The sequence below is a fragment of the Mastacembelus armatus genome, chromosome 3 (assembly GCF_900324485.2).
Source record: "Mastacembelus armatus chromosome 3, fMasArm1.2, whole genome shotgun sequence".
Classification (NCBI taxonomy): Eukaryota; Metazoa; Chordata; class Actinopteri; order Synbranchiformes; family Mastacembelidae; genus Mastacembelus; species Mastacembelus armatus.
In genome coordinates this window covers 5,416,362-5,440,152 of record NC_046635.1, presented here as the reverse complement: position 1 = coordinate 5,440,152, position 23,791 = coordinate 5,416,362, and the positions used below count along the sequence as shown (strand labels likewise).

The 23,791-nt window shown below is 38.0% G+C and overlaps 1 protein-coding gene across 7 annotated transcripts; it reads right to left on the bottom strand.

Annotated features, from left to right (window-relative positions):
• Positions 1-333: 333 nt before the first annotated feature.
• Positions 334-22,603, bottom strand: scml2 (Scm polycomb group protein like 2). Of its 7 annotated transcripts, none has more exons than XM_026320071.2 (14): positions 22,460-22,603; positions 18,225-18,307; positions 17,967-18,035; positions 17,291-17,361; positions 16,726-16,960; positions 15,594-15,682; positions 15,086-15,329; positions 5,175-5,491; positions 4,740-4,887; positions 4,343-4,549; positions 2,947-3,120; positions 2,434-2,649; positions 1,619-1,773; positions 334-1,389 (listed from the first exon to the last, which is right to left on the bottom strand). In XM_026320071.2, exons 2-14 carry the CDS (start codon positions 18,244-18,246, stop codon positions 1,264-1,266), a joined length of 2,073 nt encoding a protein of 690 aa, XP_026175856.1. In that variant the 5' UTR covers positions 18,247-18,307; positions 22,460-22,603; the 3' UTR covers positions 334-1,263. The 7 variants fall into 7 exon arrangements, with proteins under 7 accessions (XP_026175856.1, XP_026175858.1, XP_026175863.1 ...); XM_026320073.1 differs by having other exon boundaries at positions 1,619-1,770; positions 22,456-22,562; XM_026320078.1 differs by having other exon boundaries at positions 1,619-1,770; positions 4,740-4,869; positions 22,456-22,561.
• Positions 22,604-23,791: the final 1,188 nt, after the last annotated feature.

Below are 23,791 nucleotides of genomic sequence, written 5' to 3'. Positions count from 1 at the left end.
TCATTGTATGTGTACAGTATGTCTCGTACGCACGTGTGTGTGTTTAATAGTGTGAATGTCAAAGTATAATAAAATCATTTAGCCACATCAGTGCTCAAGCTGACACCGTAGCTTGAATGTCTTCCAACACACTAAAACAGACACAAATAAAAGAGGAATAACTCTTGATAACTGATTTTCTACATCTATGGCCTATACTGCAGAATTACAACTGGTGAAAGGCTTTCCTCCAATGTAGAAGAAGATGTCTATATCTAAGTAAAGTGGTGTTCACACTGCTAAAAAGAATATATGATCTCTGTCAATAACAGCTGAAGCATTTGAGGACATGAATCGTTTATGCAATGATTTACTTCAGGAAACAAGACTTCTCTAACATTTTAAAATGAAATCCTTCAACATTTCTCATTCACATAACCCAGCACTTCTGCTGTTCAATACCTGTTAGTAAAAATTCTCCTACCTTCATACATTCACTGCCTTGCATAAACTAAACTTGACAGTCTGTAACAGACAGTCATTCAGAAACTTTTATTGCATTGATAGATATTATGCAGTGAGACGTTCACTGTCAGTACCTGAACTTTTCCCAGTCTTGAGTGCAGAGCGTCCGTCCTGAACTTCTGTCCATGGCAAAAAATACTTTAACAGCCGCACATCTGGAGATATAAAGCTACAAAAACCTACGGCATGTCTGTGTGTGTGTGAAATTGGCAACAGAACAGTAAATTTAAAAAAATGATAAATTATGGCCTCCAGTTGTTTGTAATACAAAAAATAAGACAAAAAAATATACCCATGCTCATACTGTGTGTCTTTTAATGTGAAAGTGACTGTGGTCTGTAAATTAAAAATCAATGTGTTCTGATTAGGGCTGTAGACAGGATTTTAGAAATACTGAGGCCATGACTCCCTGAATGCACACCCCACCAAAATTTGACCTGACAATTTTTTTAATTATTTAAATTTTTAATACTTTATTTTTTTAAAACTTGACTGTTTAATTTTACTTTATGTACATTTTATTTCGCACCATGAGTGAAGGTGTAAATGCTTCCCCACACTACCCGCAATAAAATTCTGAAGAACATGCTGACATTTTTGTTAATTTAATTGTTAAAGTTCATGTTTAACTCCTAAACTCACAAAATGTACAGAGGACATGACCTCAGTGGCAGCTACAAGTGTGGTTTACCCTGCACTACATCCCTGTAGAGCAACATGTGTTTGGTTGCCAGAGAGAAAAGATTAAACCTTTGTCCTCTATTGTTTGATCTGTTTCAGTTTTTCAATGTGATGACAGAGTTTGAGTGCTGGGCCCAGTTTAAGTCCCATATACTTCATAATTACATCACTGCGCAGCAGCATCAGAGCCTTGCCATCAATCTCCTGTAGAGAGAGGAGCACGTGGTCATTGGGGGGCACATAATAAACACTGCCTATCACAGCATATTGATCAAAATAATGACAACTTGATTAAGATGCAGAATGGTGGAAATTCTAGGTTGAGTTTTCGTGTGAATGGAGACTATCAGCTCAGGTAGAGTTTATTTAATCAGATGAAAACATAATCATTAAACACCACAAAGAAAAACGTTAAAATAAATTAAATACTCACATGCTTCCTGAACAGTTCAACATGGGGTCCAAGAGTTTGGGGATCGGCCTCTTGGACAAACCGTATAACATCGTCAACTGACCAAGAAGAAGCGTCATTTCCTGAGCCCTCCTTGTCCTGTTTCATATGGTCTGGGCCTGTTGTTGAGCTAGCTGCTATGAATTATCAAGGAAACAGAGAGGAAAGTCAAATCAAACTAATACTCAGTATCTTTATTAAATATTCTACTATCCACTCAGGACTTTAATGATCAGTGTTAGAGTCTGATATTAGTCTGATATAAGCCATTTGCTAATCCCCTCACAAGAGCAGTGAATATCCAATCATAAGTATGCACATTAGTACAATTACCTAGTTTTACACTACAATATGGAACTGGTATTTTTTTTGTTATATCCATGGTCTCCTACACTGAACACCAACCGCAGAAGTGCAGTTGCCTGCCTTTTTGAGATGCAGCTTTAGCCTTCCGAACAAAAGCCTGTGTTATCTTCTGCATGTAGGTACACGCATTAATTCAAAAATGTCTTTTGCTGATTTTCTTAAAGTTACTCTTGAATTGGTGATAGCTTGTTAAAGAGAAAACATTTTAAAAATCCCAAAAAGTTTTGAGCAGAAAGAAAAATGTGTCATGTGCCATGACTACAAATAATACAACTTTAAAGGAAATTTGAATCAAAGATTAATACTTAATAATAAAATAAATCCTTAATAAAATTTAATCTTAAAGGAAATTTTGTCAAAGTACGATCATTTCTGTCTGTTGACAGACAGTCAACAGACTGTGTGTGTGAGGGTGTGTGTATTAACCCTACCCTCCACTCGTCTGTGTGCACACACTGGGCCAAGTTCAGTCGGATTGGAGCTGACACGTCGTAGGGGCGGTGGTGTGTGTGTGTGTCCAGTGTAATATGGCCGCTCCTTCTTTGTTGCCCTGTAGTCTGAAGCGGTGTTAAGGGAGCGGGTGCTGGGAGCAGGATCTTTTGTTGGATTGTCATTGGACAGGCCATTCTCAGTGTGGGACAGTGGTTCTGTTTCCAGAAAGGGTGAGAAAGAAATAAAGACTCAAAATGCGAATAAAAAAGCTGCTGTACAATATTGACTAGACATAAAGTGAATATGTTATTATGAAAGAGGTTAGTGGGGAACACCTAAGCCCTCTATTGGACGATGTGAGAAAACAACAAAAAAAGCATAGGCAGCAGGCCCAAAGCGTTTTATCATAAACAAAACTAGCTGTACTGTGCTGTGTAATAATACAAGGAGTTTGCAGTAAACTAAAAACTGTAACCTCCTCTCACAGTTACTCTGTCCACACATTTGCCCACCTGACTTGGTCCTGTTGTAGAAGCGTGTGTTGTTGCTGTAGGAGCTGAAGGGCTGCGAGCTGAAAAGACTGTCACTCTCTAGATGTTGGCACATGTTCTCCAGAAACCGCAGCACAGAGGAGGCACTGGAGGCAGAGGGCAGCTTCACATAGCGTATACCATGATCTGAACGCACTGGGGGGCAGAACATAAATAGCTATTAATCTTTGTGCTGTACACACACACACACACACACACACACACACACACACACGCACACACACACACACACACATATACACATAAAGAAAAACAGCAGATGGTTTAGGGTTAGTACCCTCCCTTTATAAGCACAAACCCACATTTTTCACCACCTGCATTACACCCTCCCACCCAAGCCAAGCCTGCACAAATCTACAGATTAAACACCCCCATCAATACGCAACCTCATCCATAGCCTTCCAAATCTGGCCCCCCAAGGGAGACCCAATCCCAGAATCCCAAACCAGGTTAGACGCACGTCACTTTTGATTACAGAAACAGTGCTCACATCAGCTGGTGCCATGGGCACAGTCTTTTATTCCTCCTCTCTCTTCACACACACACACACACACACACATGCAACATTCATGACCCATCAGTGTGAGCTTAAACCAATTTCACCTGCCTGATTGACTATCCAAACTATATAGTGTTAGGAATACATTAGAATATATCCAGCACTACATTTTAAAAAGTTACTTTTAAAGGGATAGTTTAACATTTTTTGGAAATAGCCTGGTTTGGTTGCTTGCTAAGAGGCAGATGAGAAGGCTGGCTTTGATGTCTGTATGGGAAATATGAAGCTACAACCAGCAATAGTTCAACATATCTTAGTATAATGGCAGAGCCAGGAAAAACTATGGTGGCCCAGACTTAAAACAAAAAAACAAACACTCGCAAATAGACAGACGACAAGGGAATTAGGAAAATAACTTCACAATACAGGTTCAGCATTTAGAAAAAAATGCTGCAAAAAGAGAAAACACAAACAAGTGGTATATACAGTACAACCCAAGTGTAAGTCTTTCCATCAGAAAAACTGCAAAGAGGTGCCAGTGAGTCCAGTTTCCTACACCATCAAAAAGCTCTTGGAAACTGGAGGAAACTGACAGGAAGCCGTCTGGCAGACCCAAAGCCACAACAGCACAGTCTCCAGACTTAAACCCCACGGAGTTGGTTTTAAACTGTCACTTTATAACTTAGATTGCTGTAAGGATTAAATAAGTGAAATATAACATACTAATTAAGTTAGCTTCATAGGTGACAGTAGGCACAGACCTAGGCTATGTGTCAAGTGGCTGCTCATTATATGTTGATGTTAATTATTCAGTGGTTCCTTTCAGAGAGAATTTCCTGAGGTGTTCACTGCATTTACCTCTGATGACCTCTCCTCCAGTGTGGGACTGGCTCTGTAGAAATGACAGCAGCACAGAAGGCTGGTATGTGCAGTCTACGCAGGCCTGAACAGCCTGCTGAAGCACTGCGTTGACTGGAGCTGGACCAAAGTGATCTGGGAGCTGCTGCACTAGTTTTCGGTCAATATGCGGGCCATAGTCCCCATGCTTGTTCACATAGACACACACTAGGATGTCACAAACATAAGGAAACATCAGCAAAGATCAACAAAAATGTGTCTCTTCATCCTTTTCACAAAAAATTAAATAACATATATAATAACATAGTTAATTGTTGAATCAAACTAGAATTCACCACCACAGAGTTGCTAAAAGCCATTGCATATACACAGGTACAATTTCAGGCATCAAATTTACCTGTGCAAACTACATTTGAGCTGTTGCTATTGTTGCTGTCCGCTGAGACATGGCTGGAGCTCAGTCTGTTCTCTAGAGGCAAAGCTGTAACTGATGATGCCCCCAGGGACTGAACCAACCGAGGCTTCTTCTGAAACAAAAAACAAACCTGTATCTCATTAACTCTCTGTAACCTACAAAGGTTATTAGTTAATAATTAATCAAATGTTTGCTTCAACTCACAACGCCACCATTTTTACTACACATTAACTGCACTGCTGTTCATGCAGCGTGTTCAAAAGCAAAGCTGTTATCCTCAGTACACTTTATCATGCATCCATAAAACTTCTTCCTCAAACAGTCCACCTCTGATCAGTCTCCTCTTTCATTCAGGCCATAATACATAAAACAATATGGCATGGTCACAGGTCCAAAATTCAACTCACTACATCTTACCTTGCTCTTAGGCTTGGGCCCTCTCTTCTTGTGTGGTCTGGGGCCCAGTTCAGCCTCAGAGCTTGTTCTGACGGGGCTTTGTGATGCTCCATTTACTGCTGCTGCTGCTGCAGCCTCAGCCGCTGCCTTCAACAATGCAATAGTCTGGGATTTTGGACGACGACCTCGGACACCCTTGCGAACAGGGAGGGGTGGCAAGGGGTTGGGCAGTCGATATGAGGTCTGCATGGAGGAGGAGGAGTTGTAAGAAGAGCGCCTTGTAGTAAAGGAGGATGAGGTGGAAGAAGCAGAGGCAAGGAGTGCACCAGGAAGAGTGACTGGAAAAAATAAGATTGGGAAGGAGAAGGGAATGAAGAGATAAAATACATATTGCTATTCTCCTGGTAATCCACATGTAAAATTTCCCTGCTATATAAAAGAGGATGATAATATAACTTAATCTGCACATTAAATGCGAGATATATCTTTTCATTGAAATAAATTCTACATCTGCAGCACAAAATACCTTCTAGTAAGCACACATACAACAGTCTAATTAGATTTGCCCTCCATTCATACAAAAACATGCAAACAATCAACAGGCATGGTTCAGAAAGGCATTATAAGAATTCTCACATTTAAATAGACCCTAAAGATAGTATGTGTGCCCCAATTTTTTCAAAAAAATTTAGAAGTGAGTAGTCCTGTACAGAAGATCTGTTTTGATTTTCTGGAGTCCCCTGAAATTGGCAGGTCCATTGTTCTGAGCCCGTCCCACCACTGAAATCAGAGTCAAAAGTCACGAGCCCCCAGAGACCTGCCTGGTCGACAATTCATTAAACCTTCTGCTTCCAGCGATACCAGTAAAAAAGTGATTATGGTGATAGGATTTTAACTCTTCTACATAATGAATACATCTACATGTTGCATTATTGCAGCCAATGTTTAAAACAGTTTGATAACACTACATGACCAAATATTAGGTTTTTAAGACTGCAAGTCTCAACAGATGCATCTCTTTGAAAAATATCTTTTCAAAACATAACTTTGACATTGTACTGCCGTCATCATCAGCTGAGCTTCACAAAATACAACCAAAGAGCTACAGTAGAGTCTGTTAAAATGAACATCATGTTGGACTCTCATCTTGTAATCATAATGTCCCTGGTTCAAGTCTAGCCAGAGACCTTCAATGCATGCCATCTCTCCTCTTGGTTCCCTATTTAACTACTTCTGTCCTGTATCCAAAAAAAAAAAAAAAGCCCAAGAAAATCTAGAAAATAAATTTAGCAACCTGCTTAAAAGCATATCATATTCAAAATGCTCAGGAAAGAAATTACAAAATGCCAGTTAGTTTAAGAGTTAGAATATAAAGACAGGGACAATGAAGTCAACCATTGTAAGGAAGAAAAAACCATAAAGGAGAGGCACCACCATTCCCTTCTATCTTCATTAGCCTGGGTGAGACTGTGATATGATCATGTAATTATCATAGTGGATATGTGAAAGAGAGAACAAAAATGAGAGAGAAGGAAAGGGATGAAAAGCCAAAGACAACATCTCCTATTTCAACGTATTGCTTGGTGAGAGGGGCCTTAGAGTGCCTGTGGAAGCTCTCAAGGGGCCAAGGCTTTTATTAAAGCCCCCTTGACTGACGCGAAACGGAGCGACTATGGAAGTTTTACAGTATTCTCCAAGGGGGCAGCCAAGGCACTCTGAAAGCTGTTTAATTGGGAAATGGCTGGAAATCGGCATAGAGGGCAGTGTTTTGTTTCAAAGGGCGAGGGTTTATTCACTCACCAGGAGCGGTCACACAAAGCATGCTCACAGAGGAACAACGATACCAACCCGCACACACAGCGACGTGCTTATTCACACTGAGCCAGAACCCATAAGCCCTACAAAGATAGATCAAAATTTGTTTGCAGGGTACCAATCAGTATCAGCGGGTTTTAATTCACTGTAGGAAATCTGAGCGGGGGGCCTGCTCTGATCTTTCCCTGAAGAGACGAAACTCTCATCCATTCATATTATGTGACAGCCACCATTTCCACACCCACGATTAATGTCATATTCTACTGTATATTCGTTTATCATCCCACTTATTTAAATGCAGACACCTCTGCCATTTAAATTTCAAAGAAAATCAGCTCTTAAAGTAATTTAATTCCAAACTGTCAGACATATTCTGTATCAGCTTGTTGAAGCTTTTCACTGACGAAATACAACCTTCACAATATTCAAGCCCAGAATTGCTTTTAAAGCCGCTCCACATCATTAAACTGAAATATTCCAAATGTGTTCTGCATCATTTTATACTCAGTATCTCCAAAATACAGCCGGACATATTTGGAAACTTTCTCCAAAGAAACAGTGTTTGACTGTGCAGACGTAGAGACTGAGCCACTGTTGGGAAGCTGACTGTAAAAGAGATAAAAGGATCAAACAGCTACTATGAGTGGCACAGTCTTTAAATAAACTCTGTGCATTTTTATTGCCTGTTTTCAAATGCATATTTTTATCAACTAATAATATCATCATGAATTAATCTGCCTGTTACTTTCTCAATGAACAGTTTCCCCAATAAAAAGTCACATCACAGTCACATCCAAAAATATTACATTCAAAACGATCTAAAACTGAAAATCAGCAGATATTCTAATTTAAACACACAAACAATGAATTAATTACCTACATTAGTCAAATTAATTGTGAATTGACTAATTAACTAAGCAATCAGTAGTGTCAGCTCTATATGCCACAGTTTTAGACTTGTTTTCCTGTTCCTGGTAACCAGTGTTTCATCCATTAATCCATCCATCAATTCATTTCTGTACTGTATGAAAATCAATAGTGACCAATGGCTGCCTAGAACTGTAGGAAAAAATACTTTCACGTCAAAACCACAGCAGCATGGCTCGCACAATGTCATGTGAAATGTGATTTGTGAAAATTAGCTAAAATATTCAAAAACGCCAACGTAAACGTGTATAATATTGTGCACATATTGTGCAGATACACTGCTGACAAAAAACTAAAACTGAGGGCATATCAAAAAAAAACGCAGCATGCATATGGAGCAACAAAACAGACACATATGGTACTGATCATGACTATATAATTTGAACTCGACCCGCTGACCTGTGTAAGCCACAGCCTGAGGAAATGTGCGTATCTGTGAGAGCGCGTTTGTGTGTGTGCACGCATGAGAATCAGGTCGCTGAGGAGTGTGTCTGCTGTCTAGGGCGTGGGGGATGGGGTCCACAGAGTTGCCTCTCATCTAATTACACTCCCCCCCAACACACACACACACACACACACACACTGCATGCTGAGCACCCTCACTGCAAACAAACCATTCAACCACACATTCACAAACACAAATAAATACACTGCTCTTATGAGTGAATATAAATGAACTGCAGTATGTGTGTGTGACTGTGAGTAGGTAGAGGAAGTAACTTCAGTAGTTTTCAGGTCATAAAGTATAAACAGAACAAGGTTTTCTTGTAGAAAAACACACATCCCAAACAGTTTGTTAAATTAGTTGTCCTGTGGCTTGTGTGGATGTTCAACTCTACACTAAAATATCATGATGCAACAAAAAGATTTTGTAAAATAAGTCAACTTCGTTACACACTAATTCCTGAAACTCTATGCAGAGAAAACCATGATCAAAAACACATGGGAAGCCAACCTTAATTAGCCAACAGTACTGCTTTATTATCTTCTTATTTTACATGTTTCACCAATCTCAGTGAATTTGACTGAATGCATTCCAAAAGATCCACAGTCCAAACAAAGACAAGTTTGAAACAGCAGCTTTAATCATTTACACCCAACAAAGAGACTGCTTCTGAGAAAACATGCAACTTTCTCCTGATCAGCAGTTTTATCACTTTCCGCTTCTGTACTCTAACACGAAAATAGAAATAACCAGAGCTTATCATGGACAGAATTACTGAATCTAAACAAGCAATTTTTTTTTTTTTTACCACTGCTTCCTGTGAGTACACCAATCATTAACTGAATCAATCTGAACGTGTGCAGTATTCACTAATATTGATCCGTTATATTTTAGGGAAGTTTCAGTGGTAATAAATCTCTTACTCTGAAAATAGGAACACACACAGTTCCAGTGTCTGCACTTCATTTCAGTAAACTACATCTTGTACACCTACCCATAAAATGTTTTTTAAAACACAATACAGGTAAAAAAAATTAAATAAAATACAGGTCATATGAGATGTGAGCTTTCCAGGACACTGTTTCCTTTATGCAAACAAACAACTCTGTAAAAATTTCAAACTCACCAGGAAATCCCCACCAAAAAACAGAACTTCACTGCTACTGCTGTGGCTTTCGTAGTAGTAGCAGTAGCAGTAATAGTACTATTGCAGCCAGCGGCAGATAGCAACGTTCGTAACAATACTAGTGAACTCAGTACAGTTGCTTCCTGGTTCTCTCTTTGAGACAACTCTTTCCCTTTTAGTCAGTGCTGATTTGTTTCCTTGTCAATTTTTTTTCTTTTCTTAACCTTCTCTGAAATACTCTCTTTATCTGCACTTCATTGTCTATTTTCTTTCTTCATCAGCTGCTTTTCCCTCCCTTTCTCTGCCCTCTCTTCTCCCAGCGGTAGTCCACAACAAAGCCCACGTTGCTGCTGCTGCTGTTGGTTGACGCTGCTGGAAATCCTCCCTCCCAATGAATGAGCAGAAGGGGGTAGTGGTGGTGGTGGTAGGTGGGTGGGAGGGTATTTAGATTTGCATAGGGGCTGTGAAGGGGTAGAGGGAGGGAAGAAAGCAAGGGTGGGTAGGTAGGTGCTGTGGTGGTTGGTGGGGAGGGAGAGTGGAGTTGAGCCCTTTATTCACACAATCTGTAGGTCATATTGACAGTCTAAATCAGTCACCTGCTTCTCGGCAAGCCTCTGAGGAGGGAAAGGGGTTAACGGTGGGACGCCAATAATGGATGGGGGATGGGGCTGGGCTAAAAGGTTAAACTGGATCAGAAGAGTTCTGATTGAAACGGGTGAAAAAGGGCAAACTCCTGGAGTTGGTGCACACATAAGCAAGGTTTCTCTCAGCACACACATTCTCACATACTCTGACAGCCCATAAGGAGGTCCCCCCTCTGTGTAACCCTAGCCTATTCAGACATTCCCTGATGAAAGATAGCCAGGTCCAGTGTCAGGAAGCGGTGGCATAGTCGGATATCACCCTGGCTCTGAAACAATGTGGAGCAAGCCTGCATGAGAAAAGTCTTTTCAGTCAAAGACATCTTAATCTGCTCTAGACCTACAAACAAGAGCACACATGTTGCAGACTGAAAAAAGAAAAAACCCTTTGGCATGAGTGTGTGTAGGGATTTATAATTATTTGGCACTATTCTTAAATTCATAATATAATCTCATGTCTATTCTTGTCAGGACCTGCAAACAGAATTTGATTTGAGGGACTAATCACAAAAACAAGTTTATATTTTTAGCTTATAATTAAATAAGCACTTAAATAAGTATAAAGCTGGCAAAAATGGCAACTATAAATATGTACATCTTGATCATTTCTTGTATTTTTGAGAGTAATATCTCAACCAAAATGCTCTTCTAACCACACGGTTTCTGTCCACATGAATAATGAAAGTATTTTTAAAAATTCATATCTACAAGGTAAAAAAGTACTACTATATTATTTGGTTTTATTTGGAAATTGTTATCCTGTATTTTGACCCAATGTAATACCCAGAATCAAAGACGAAGATGTTTCACACCAGAAGTAAAGGAAAAAACTTACTGCACAAAAAGGAAAATAATTAGATGGCTAATCTTGGCAGCCTCTCTAGCTTTACAAATATGTGTAGCAGGGTCACAACAAGACAATTTTGATGAAAGCTAATTAGAAATTTTAAATGTAGCTGTAATTACAGTCTCTCACTCGTTCTTTCACATGCACAGCTAATTATCAGCTCATTAACACCTCAACCAAGACCTATTTATTCACTTGCACGTATTCATACATAGCTGTCTGATGATGTACATTATGCTTTCTTCCTTCTTTTTCCTCAACTGCTCAAACACACAGAGTAAATCTGCATAAAGTCTCTGTGAGAGACAGAAAGATGGACTGTACCTTTCATTCAAACTTCTGATAGATGTCTACATTTATCCATTACACAAACCTCTTTTGTTCTGAACTATTTAGGTAGGACTAATTTGCCTTGAGGCAAATGAAGACACTTTCAAACAAAAAAACATGGCTCAGTGAGGGACTGGTAAAGTAAAAAAATCTCAGTCCAGTGCCGACCTGCAGAGCTGAGCTGCTCTAGTTTCTTACTGTGGAAGGACTCAGTAGTTCTGCCAACTAGGCTCTGGATAACAGAGCAATGTCTCACTACTGCATATTTCCAAAAGGTCATTCCAAAAATTTTGAACCATGTTTTTCTATTATTTGCCATTTGTTGCCACTTGCCAGGAGGAGTCATGGAAACATGTTCCCATCATATGGGATAAAAGGCATGGTAGAGCCAGCACAGATTCCCATTTTCCCCAACAATTTGCAAAACTTCACATAATCAGTACAACTGCATGATTACAGAGGTAACAACCATTTCTAATAAATTTAATTAATTTAAATTTAATTTAATTTAATTAGATTTAACAGTGGTCTATGGCTCATGTGAGGAGTCCATGTTTATGGTTTTAAGGCACCTCTCTTTACGGTTCCCTGAAGACTACTTCCAAGTCAGAAATTGTAAAAATGAACAGTCATAAGGACAGTCATACAAGATGAGGAAACTAAAGCAAACAGAGGTTACATAAACATTAGTGATTTGGAAATTGTCCAGATTTCTACAACACACAGCTGAAGCAGACGTTAACATTTTTCTGGTGCATCTACACATGAACACTGGCCATAAACTTGACTGCCTCACTGCCCAAATGTTGAGAACATGGCCTCATAGACATGTTACTGCTGTCATCCATCAGTGTAGTAGAGAAAAACCAAACAACGAGAGACACACACACACACACACACACACACACACACACGTGCACAGACCTCCCATTAATCAAGTTGTTGGTCTGGGTTATTTAAAGCCACATGTTTCCTGACCAGTGGGCACTAACAACAGAGTAAAGGGGTGGAAACTGCTGAATGGGAGCTGATGTAATGAAACAACAAACATGCGGATGATTGATATTTATTACACCAGCTAAACTTCATCAAAACACCCAGTTTCAGGACGAACAGACTCACTCTGGAGTCATTTGTTAAAGTAATTCTGATGGATGGTTAATGTCTAAATACCTCACAGAGAAACTAAACAGCTAAAACTTGAACATTAAGTGTCAGCATTTTTGCAAATTATATAGCGACATGCTCCTGTAACCACTGAGCAGAATTACCATATAATTACATCCTGATTGATAATTAATAGTTCAGTACTGCCTTCATATTTTAATAATATCAGCCAAAGCTCTAATTTCCTCAGATGTACAAGTGATGCTTTGTCAAAGTGAGGTTCAGGGATCCATCATGGTACGCCTGAAAAATATTAGTTGTATCTGTATATGAAAACAAACAGAAGGAAGTCGTATAATGTGTTTGCCATTTGAAGAACCCTCGTGGTTTAAAGTTGTATTATATTAACAATGTGAAACCAGTAAGTTTACAAGAATTTACAAGAAGTGTGATAATTGACAAGAAATCTGCATTTCTTGTCAATTATCACGTGACACAAGAATCCTTCCCATCTCTAAAATCTATCCCCACATACACCATAAAAATTACTATTGTTATTACTATTACCTATACATCAAAAATGTTTCATATTATTATTAACAAATATTAAGTTAAGCATTACAATCAGTGTAGCATGTTTTATGGTGTCTGAAGTTTATTAATTTTGTGTACTCTATTTTTCTATAGTTGGGTTTTCTGTTTTGTTTTAAACTTTTTCTGCCACTGTCTTGGATGGATCTCCCTTTCAAATTGGCATGTTCCTGATTAAATAAAGATTCATAAAAATAATAATAATGCCGTACTTGTTTCCAAACCTGGTCAAAAAGAAATATTTCTATGACAAATATATTTATTTCTTTGATGTAAAACTAAAGTCTAACTATGTGGTCAAAACAGATTCCTTTTTAAAGAAAATAACTATGTAATGTATGGCTAAAAAGTTGTTACCAAATACCAAAAAAATGTATAATTGACACAATAATAATTTAATTAATTAACAATTAATTTAAATGTCACAAAAAAGCATCACATATGGCTTTTGTTTGAGTGACATTCATTCAAATGTGAATAATTCAGCAGGTTTATTAGGTTTTTAAGATCGATAAGATTTTAATAAGAGTGCAATACTTATGAAACAAGGCAACCTTAAAATAAAAAGAACTGAGCTATATTAGATAATGTGCAAACACAAGACTATTCACAGGATTATCGCATGTTTCTGGGCATACACACACATGACTAAATCTGTATCTCTGTGGAGAAACCTGTGATTGTTGTTTTGCTCCTACTGCCAAGCTGCTTTGTCACATCTTTCGAAAAGGCGAAATGGAGCCAAGAACAGCCCAAACAATCACACATTAAAAAACAGCCCGTGGTTATGTAAAGCAACACTGAAAAAAGAACAGAAACTGGAATCTAATCAAGCAACTCTGCAAACTCAGTGCGGAGTTCAGAGCTGTGGGTCACAACCCCAGCAACAAAACCCGCCAGCTCAACACAGAGCGGAGGAAAAACACACATAAAGTAGGCCTTGACAAACTGACTTGCTTTTCCCTCGTTTTTTCTGCTTTTTTTAACAACTGGATAATAGAACAAACATTCAAGTTTTTATGGTCCAGTCAAATTAAATGTAAATATAAATTCTACACCTTCAATATGCTTGGTACTCACCAAGATATTAATTGCATAGTCACCTAAAATAAAACCTGCTAAATAATTAGTGTCTGATATCACATAATGGTACCATGTTCAGTATTGATCACATTCCATGCATCCATTAGCTATACCACTTATCCTATCATGTGGGGGTGCTAGGGCCAAATTAATTATAAAAATAAAAGACCCAACACTTAACTTATCATCCATTATGATATTATTTTATGATATTATGTAATTAGCTTGAATGAGCAATTTTTCTCCACTGTACCGCCAAATAAATGAATGAAATTCAGCACAGTACATTTACTAAAGCCAAGTATTTTTGTGCTACTTTCAACTGCTCAAGATTACAGGGGCAAATATTTAACTTTATTATTGATTTAACAGATGTAGCAATATTTTGCATGACCACTTTATCAAATACAATATGTATTTTTATAGATTAAACATATTTTGACATATTTTGATGCAAAGGACAAACTGCAACCCATCCCTGCAAAATGGAGACACAACAAGACATTGGCTTAAAGACGCTCTGAACGAGGCCCCTCTGTACTGAGTCAAGAGTGGCTGCCAATGCTTCTTACAACTGAGGAGAAATATGACTTCCGGTGTCAAAAATGACAATGGAAATTTGAGAGGACAAGGCAGTCAATGTGATTTTTTTTTTCTCACAAGTAGTTTCACTCTCAAAATCAGGAGACTGCAAATCAACATGCAGCCTGTAACAATGAGAATTATTGCTTGTGCTGCTCTCTAGTGGTGAAAATGGGAAAATCTGTCTGCTATAAAAACATCCATCCATCCATTCTCTATACTGATTTTTTTTTGGGGGGGTTACACCCTGGACAGATCACAGGACTGACTCTTACAGACAAACAATCACACCTCCAGACAATTTAGAGTCACTAATTAACCTAACCCTAACCTGCATGTCTTTGCACTGTGGGAGGAAGCTGGAGTACCTTGACAAAGCCCACACAGACATAAGGAGAACATAAACACGCCACACAGAACAATCACAGCAGCACTCACAGAAGTTTCCAGGAGGCTGTAGGCTGTGCTTCGTCAGGGCACACCAGCCAACAGGGAAGATGTCCCTGGAGTCGAAGGGGCACCAATAGTCAAAGGCACCTCGCCAGCCGTCAAACATAACGAAAATCTCCTGACCTCTGACCTCTCCCACTGTGGCCGGACAAATCAAGTAGGGGTTCTTCCTGTCCACTGCCTCGAGCTTCATACCAGGCTGGAAGTAGTTTTTCGCAGGGCTTGGTGGTTCCTAAACACACAGAGAAAAAAACTACACCATAGCATTCTGTAATAATCAATCAAGATATAAAGCTCTACAACAATTATCAGGTTTTCACACTATAAAAGCACTTACACAGTTTGTTTTCATGTCTTTTTTACAAAACTAAGTGAAAAATCTTTTTCATTTTTGTGACATGCAACGGTTCAATTTTAAAAATATTAAATAACAGCACAAAGGTTTGGCAGCTTCACTACAAAAATATGTCAACGGTGACTTTCCAGTTATCACTACCTTCTTAAAAGCAGAGGCAGGGGCCATCTCTGCTCCGCTCAGTGTCCGCAAGAGGAACATGGGCCATGAGGAGGCATTCATCCGGAAACCTGTATACAAAAGCAAAACAGTAGTATTTTTTTTAGTGATTGTACATATAAAGTACATAGAGTGTATTAGAATGATATGCATGGTACCACAAGCATGTTATATATTCCCATCCTGCCTTTCTTAAATCAGGAATTGGATTTCTAAAAATATCCTGCATTTCAATGACTCAAAATCAGAATCACACTCTTTATTCCTATATTAGCAGGCAAAAAAAGTACAACTTATACACAAGTTGCTACAAGTTGCTAGTAACACATTTTACAAGGAACAACCACATCACACCAATCCTTGTTGTCCTTCCCTTTTTAGCTTTTACAATTCCTTGTACAATTTTCACAGTTTTACAGCTGGATTTAAGATTTCATAGTTTGTGTTCACAACCTGAAATGGTCAGGGATTATTGATCTGGTAACTCCCTATGAGCCACATCACTACTTGAGATCCTCTGACCTACTAACAATTAAAAAATCTCAACTTGTCACTTAAGATGAAATAGCCTTTGCCTCAGCTAAGGATCTCCCTGCAGGCAAACTCACTGTCCTCTTTTAATCTCTTCATAATCATATTATCTTTTATATTTTATATTTTATTTTATTACATTACACTTATTTGTTTTTAGTGTAAAACACAGATGAATGTTAAATAAATTGACTATTGCAAAACCAGAACCTCACTCATCTGTACTTCACAGTTGTCAAAGTCCCTGCATGTACACAAATGTTTTCTGAGATTCAGGCTGATCAGACATGTCAGAGTGCTGTTTGATCTGTGGAAACGTGTGAAAATAATAAAGTTAAGAGTGGCTGCATTTCATTTATCCGTTTCAGTTTCAGGATCCTGGTATAGTTCATGCATGTTCACAGTCACACTCTCATGACTGACAAAGAAACTGCATTAGAGCAGAGCTATTATTGCTATTATCAATTAGACTAGTGATTTTCTTATGACATGATGTCTGTGAAAAAGCATGATGGTAAAGGGCAACACTATAAACAACTTTAAAGTCACCATGATGTCAGTCCACGCCCACACAGCCACTCACCCAGGGGTGGCTGCAGCATGTCCCCGTTCCTCTCGCAGGTTCCTATTGGTTGGATATCAGACGAGTCAACCAGTCGCCAGAAGTCATTTGTATTGTCACTACCATCCAGACGCAGCCGTAGACGAGTACCCATCATGCCCATCACCGTTGCAATGCACACTGAGTTAGAGTTGCGTGGGTCCCGTGCCTCAAGTTTCATACCTGCTTTGAAGTCATTGGTGGGTGGGACTCTGGACTGCAGAGGGACACAAAGAGGCCTTTAGTGTCACTGTCACACATTTTGTATTGTGAGGACACTTACCATTGGATGACCCATCAAATATTGGTCTACTTACACCTGTTCAACAATTGATACTAGAATATATTAATTACTGGTTTTGATTTTTTGTTGACAGTAAGAAAAACATGGAATATTACCAAACATATCTTTTAAAGACCTTTATCTAAACAACCAGTTTACAGAACATCAGAAAGGACATGCTTGTGCTGAACAATGGCTTTAAAAATATAAAAATATAAGTTAACATAGAAAAAAACATAAGTATAATTCATGACAAGTTTTTACCTGTTTGAAGCAATTAGGTGATGCTGCAGTGGAGCACGTTTCTCTCAAATAGTCTTCCCAACTGAATGGTTCTACCAACAAAAACAACAAAAGTAAATGGCACATTACTGATGGATTGTAATAGGAAAGCATGAGAGAAAACACAGCAATGAAAAACACACAATACAAGTGCTAAAATGCACTGCAGTACACTGACCAAAACAAATTCAAAAAATATCTTCATGAGGAAAAAAAAAACATATGTATTGCTACTTTCCTTCTACAAGAAATACATTTTATAAGGGAAATATTAATTTATAGACCATGAAGCAGCAAACCAGAAACTAAGCAATTAAATCACTAGGTCTTAGGACTTTAGACGATTTAGATTCTTATCACACACAACACCATAAGGTGTCTGACTGATCCCAGGACAATAAGCCCATAAAGAATCCACTAATGAAGAACTATTTTCAGAGGCAGAGGCATGTGTATAATATATATAATATATATATGTATTAATCCACTCCAGAATTAACTAAAAAAGGAGAAAATAGATTACTGATCACTGTTAATAGAAGCTCTGATACAGAACTGGCTGAATAAAAAAAGCTATTAACTCAAAAGGTTTTAGATTACACCATCAATGAAAGGATCAGCAGTGAAGAGGAACAAGCCTAAGATCAGAATTTCCAACCATTCGATTTGTCGAGGGCAGAGCCTGCAGTGATGGTGCTTCGTCTCTCCTTCTTCTCCTCTTTTTGATCTGAAATCAAAAAGGTGATTGAACTGCTCATCAGAATTCAGAAGCTTCTGACATACAACTGTGAGAATTAACACAAAACCTGTGATCATGTTAGTTCAGAAAAATGAGCAACATAACATTTCAATCATACCAAACAGCTAAAACTTCAAGTCCTGTAGGACAAACTGACACAGCATTGAACAAACCTACCTCTGTGTGGTGTTCGGCCCATGGTGACCAAAGATAAACACGCTGCTGCAGAAGACGTGATGTCAGACAGACCTACACAGACACTGGAAAAGAGAACATCTAAAAACTTAACCCAAAATATTCACAAAGTAGCAGAATACACAGACCTAGAGTGATGTATGCTGCTGGCAACATCTTGGCATGGAGGTCATTCTATTATACTATTAGTTTCATGATATGGCATAGCACTGCCTATTATTACATTAAATCTTATTTTTTCCAATTTAGCAGGTCACTTTGCTTTGTTGTTGAAATGTGCTATAATAAACTTGTCTTTTTTGTAGTGCTGAACAGCTGTAATACATATATCTATTAGGTTTAAGCCTGGTGACCTTTTTTATTCTCAGTAAATCCAATGAAAACACAAAATCATCAATGAACCTACACAAAGTATTGTCTGTATAGATAAGCTGTGTACCTGTTCTTTTAGAAAGCACATTGAGCCAGAGCATTGAACTGGGTGACTTTTTCCTTCATTACCATAAGCGGACATGCTGTAGTTTATTACTATTTAATTCCACATGCATCATCTTGTGGCAATAATTATTCCAAACCACCAAATGTGTATTAATCCACAGCTGAAAACAGTCCCTAACAAATGCAGCTGTTCTTTGCCTTTTTTTACAAATTCTATTTTAAACTTGCAACATTTTAAAAGATTTTTGTAGCAATAGGAATGAATGTGCCCCAGACACAATACTCCAGACAGGCACCATAACATATTGTGGCTTTGGTCTTTTCAAGAGACTTGTTGATAATAATAATAATAGAATAACATCAGTTAAGATATTTCATAATCACACAATCAAATTCCATCTAAATACACTAAAGATGAAAAACAATGTGTTTCTTTCTGATCTCCTTCTGTAGTTGTCACAGGTAACACTTAGCAACATTTCTGCATTAGCATAATCCTGTCATATCCAACCTGTGACTCACAACACAGATAGTGGATAATTTACTGAAGGTTCAAAAAGCCAAAAGTCATAATGTAAGCATTAGATCCACAAAAAACATCTAATACAAATAATAACCTAATAATTGTGTAAATGCTCTAAAAATGTTTAATCGTGCTGATGTATGGAGATTTAAAGTAAAATGCCCAACACATGGTAGGCTTTATGATGTTAATTCACAAGTGCATGTAACATCTCTGGTCATTTTCTGCTGATGAATTATAAAATCCAGATCAGGTTAACAAAAACTCTCAGCACAGTCCCACTCTCCACAAAGTGCAAACATAGAGGTGCAGTAGGAAAATGAAACAGAAATATAATCCAAGATACCAGAGCTTAAAAAATGTGATACGTTCCAAATTAAATCCAGAAATTCAAGGTTTAAAATCCCTCCAGAAACCATGTCTCCTTTCCTTGTGATTACAACCTTTAGCATCTGCATTGTATTGTGGCGGTGCCTCCCTCTGAAGACCCTCTCTGCAGTGAATCCCACTGAGCCAGAAGGAGCCATAAAGATTCCAAGCTGCCATAAAAAGCCATTAGGACGTGTGGATGTGGGACGTCTGCTGGCTGACATGAAAAGGATTCCAGCCCTGCTACTCGCTCAGTCTCAGACTCAGTGTTTGCACTGGCCTGTCTGCCCCACTCAAGAGGGTCAGACAAAAATCGCTCAGCAGTCAAGGAAGCACTTAATTTTTACAACCTACATTTTCACAAAGAGAGTCACTGATCTGGGATTAGTGTAATGTTCACAAACCTTAACAGTGAGAAGATCTGAAAAATGACTTGAGACCTGCTTTCAGGAGAGGCTGTAACTTTTACTTGACAGGAGGAGTTGTCAAAGTGTTAGTGATGGTATTTTTCTTTGTTTTTTGTGGAAAAAACTTTGCTTTGCTTCACTTGAAGATCTTTTGTTATAATAATGCAGAATTTAAAAACAAGTTAATGCATGAATTTAGGGTGCAGTAGGGAGGATTTTACTGCTGTTTCATTAGATATACATTTCATCCTGAGGTTACATAAAACACATGATGTCATATTTGTGAAAACAACACACATTCCTTCTGCTGGGACTGATGATTAATGTAATTACCAAATCAATAATCAATACAATAATTTTGGAATTAACCAATTGAGTTTGTAAAATGTCAGGATTTTATGAAAAATGCAGACAACACATTCAGTCAGATTGCTTGTCTTGCCTGAAAATCTAAAAAATAAAGAAATATTCCATTTGCAATGAAACAAAATAGACAAATGCAGAAAATCTTCACATTTAAGAGGCTGGTGTAAACATGTGTGACATGTTTTGCTTAAACAGTAACTTAACCCTAACCCTTCAGAACTGCTCTTGATTCATTTTGTGTTAAACACCAACTGATAATCCAAATGTTTCAGTATTAACTGACAACATTGTTCAGGTTCCTTTTACATGTTTGTAACACAAACGTAAGACAAAGATCTTCTATTTCTCAGGAAATGATGTTCTTAGTTTTGCAGAATAAAAAAAACAGCCACTAAAACTGTGCTCATACAGTTTTTGTGGCTGTTTTTGAACAACTGAAAAAAGTAGACCCTTAACTTCTCAGAGATCACAAGATTATTTTGACTTACAATTAATGTAAGTAGTGAAGATAATTATTAAAATCCCAACACAATCCAAAATAAGTTGTTTAAAAGTGATCAAAGCAAATGTTAGTTAATTTTCCCAAAGGTTACTGATTGATTTCTGCCTCTTTGGACTAAAAGCTGCAACTAATGATTACTTTCAGAACTGAATCATCTGATGACAAGTTTAATTAACAGAATCATCATTTGGTTGATAAAATATCTGAAAAATGAAAAAAAACAGTGTATTTATGAATTTTGTAAATACATCATCAGTTTTAAGCCAAAAAAAAACTAGAGCGCAAACAAAAAGCCAATCAACCAGTTAGTTAACTGACTATAAACTATGACTATTTTGATTATCTATTAATTGTTTAAATACTTTTTACTCACAATGTCAACATATTTGATGGATATTTGATGGGTCTAGGCTCTCCAAGGGAAGCATTAGGTGCTAGCCTTTGTTCCATGTGACTAAAAATGTGATAAATGCTGAATATATTTGGGTTTTGAACTGATCTAATCTGTACAAACTTTTTAGACAAAAATATAAATCTATTAAGCAAAACAGCAATTGGCACATTCATTCATTCAGAAAAGAGTTAATTTACTCCAAAGTAAATTCTCCCAACTGAATGATAATGACGAGAGAGTAATCCCTTAACAAGTAAAGTAACAAGTAAAACAGAATAAAAGAGAAGCACATTTTCACACTTGAGAAGCTGGAGCCACCAAATGATGTCTGATGAGATGCTATATTTGCATTTCATTTAAACCATTAAGATTTCTACCAAATACTGTTTACCCTGCAGCTCATTCTTATGTGGGGCTAAAAGGAAAAAGCGATTTGTTGACAATAATGAGATGAACCTGCAAACCGCTTCTGAAAACGGGTTGTGTGCATGGTCTGGTGTTTCCTCTGTCAGGACAGTTTGGAGACAGCAGAGTGAAAGGAGATCACATTACTGCTGCTGAGAGGCTGAGGGGCGTGAGCCGCTGCAGGGCGTCACCTCCACACGGTAGAAGTTATGATACAGTCTCAACAATATTTGTCACCACGAACTGTTCTCTTTATCTTAACATTTCAGATGAGTTCCATTAAATCCTCTGCGGGATTAGGCATCATCATCGGCTGCTAAATAAGATGACCTTTCTGTTTTTTTTTTAATCAGTAAGGTTTATGTTGGGAGAAGAGGGACGGGATGAGCAGAAGATAAAATCAAATGTGAAGAAAAGTCTGTGACGCATTTTCATTTGGATTATGGTCACATTTTGTGGGCGGGACAGTGCTCATTATACGGGCTAAACACTGCTAACCTTACACTGTTACAACGGGCGTGAGACTACAATGGTGCAGGATCATGCCAAACGCTTTTTAGTTGCACTGTAATCCTCTGCAGGAATCCAGTAAACGGAAAGCAAAGGGAAAGCTGCAGGCTTCAATGTAGCTACTGTGCGCGCTCAGCTCTCCGTCTGCACAGAATCAGTATATAAACACGCTCTGCTATCTATCACTGCGTGGAGGAAATGCAGGGAAACGGGCCGTTTGGTTCGCAGCTCGCAAAACAAACGAGAGAGAAACCCTTCAATTGCAGCACATGAGAGTAATAATGAGACATGAGCCGTACCAACCGTCTGAACTGGCTGTTTTGATGGGAGATTCCTCACTTTCTATCAGATGCAAGCCGCCATATTCGCTGCAGCTCCGCGCATGTCCACCACGCAGTGCTGTAATTCATATTTTTTCACTGGAGGTTGGGGAAAATATAACGGAGACCAAGGGGGGAAATATTTAATTAGTCCTTTTATTCAAGCGGATATTGTTTCTGACAGTGTCTGATAATACACTACATGACACATGGAAACGAAAACGTGACTATTTTGGTTGCAGCTTCCTGTTTTTCATGCAGTAGAAAAGCAGCGATGACATAAACGTGCAGACTGTACGGCCACACATAAGCAGAAAAAATACTGGAAACTAAAAGAAAATAAACAAAGCACATCCAAAAGCCATTAGAAGATGGAATCATTGTAATATTTCATTTTTTTGCCTCTAAGAAAATCAACATTGGCTGATTATTGTTGGATAGATTGATTATTAATGTTGAATATTTAGCCTGACGAGGAATATCATAGTGTAAAACTACACTGCTACATTACAACATTCAAATTTTACTTGAGGACAACAATACACAAGCATTAGCAAATCGTTCTCAACTATTTTTATGCTTTTATTGTGCTTTTTAGAGTAAATAAGCTATTATTTCCTTCTATTATATTAATAATAGGAGGCATATAAATGTAACCTCTGCAGCATTTTAATGTTGGTGCTGGCAGAGTTTGATCTGTAACAATGGACTTCATAGTTTATTTTTGACAAATTGTAGCTGTGTCAGTAGAATTACCTATTGGTGAATAGTTACCATTTGCTATTTATCTACTAGATGTAATAAGGTGTCTTCTTAACATCTAACTAGAAACATCAAATGTGAATGGGCCTTTTAAGTTAACCTTGGCTTATTGGAGTTTTTTGTCTGTTTATTAGTTTGCACTGGCCCTTTCAAATAAATGAATACATTTAATTTCCCTGGGAAAACTCCCCTGGCATCAGTAAAGTTGATTGTATATTAGGCTTTGTTAAAACTGATATGTTTTTTATGTAACCTTTTTAATCGTTAGGCAACAGTGACCAGTATTGTATTTCCCTGCAGTATAAAGTAGCATAACAGAATGTTTCAGATTTGTCTTTAGCTACTGGTACTTGGTTAAATGTACAATGCTCCTCCACAGCTGCTGATTATGAGATAACAGTCAAATAAAGGTTTCCATGTCATGAAAAACCTATATGTGGCTTAAAATTAATAACCTCTTCCAAACTGTTTCCCAGTAGTAAAACTGGAAATAACAAATTGTGAAATAATTTCTTTCAAATCTCAATCTCAAATGTGGCATCAAACCTAGGTG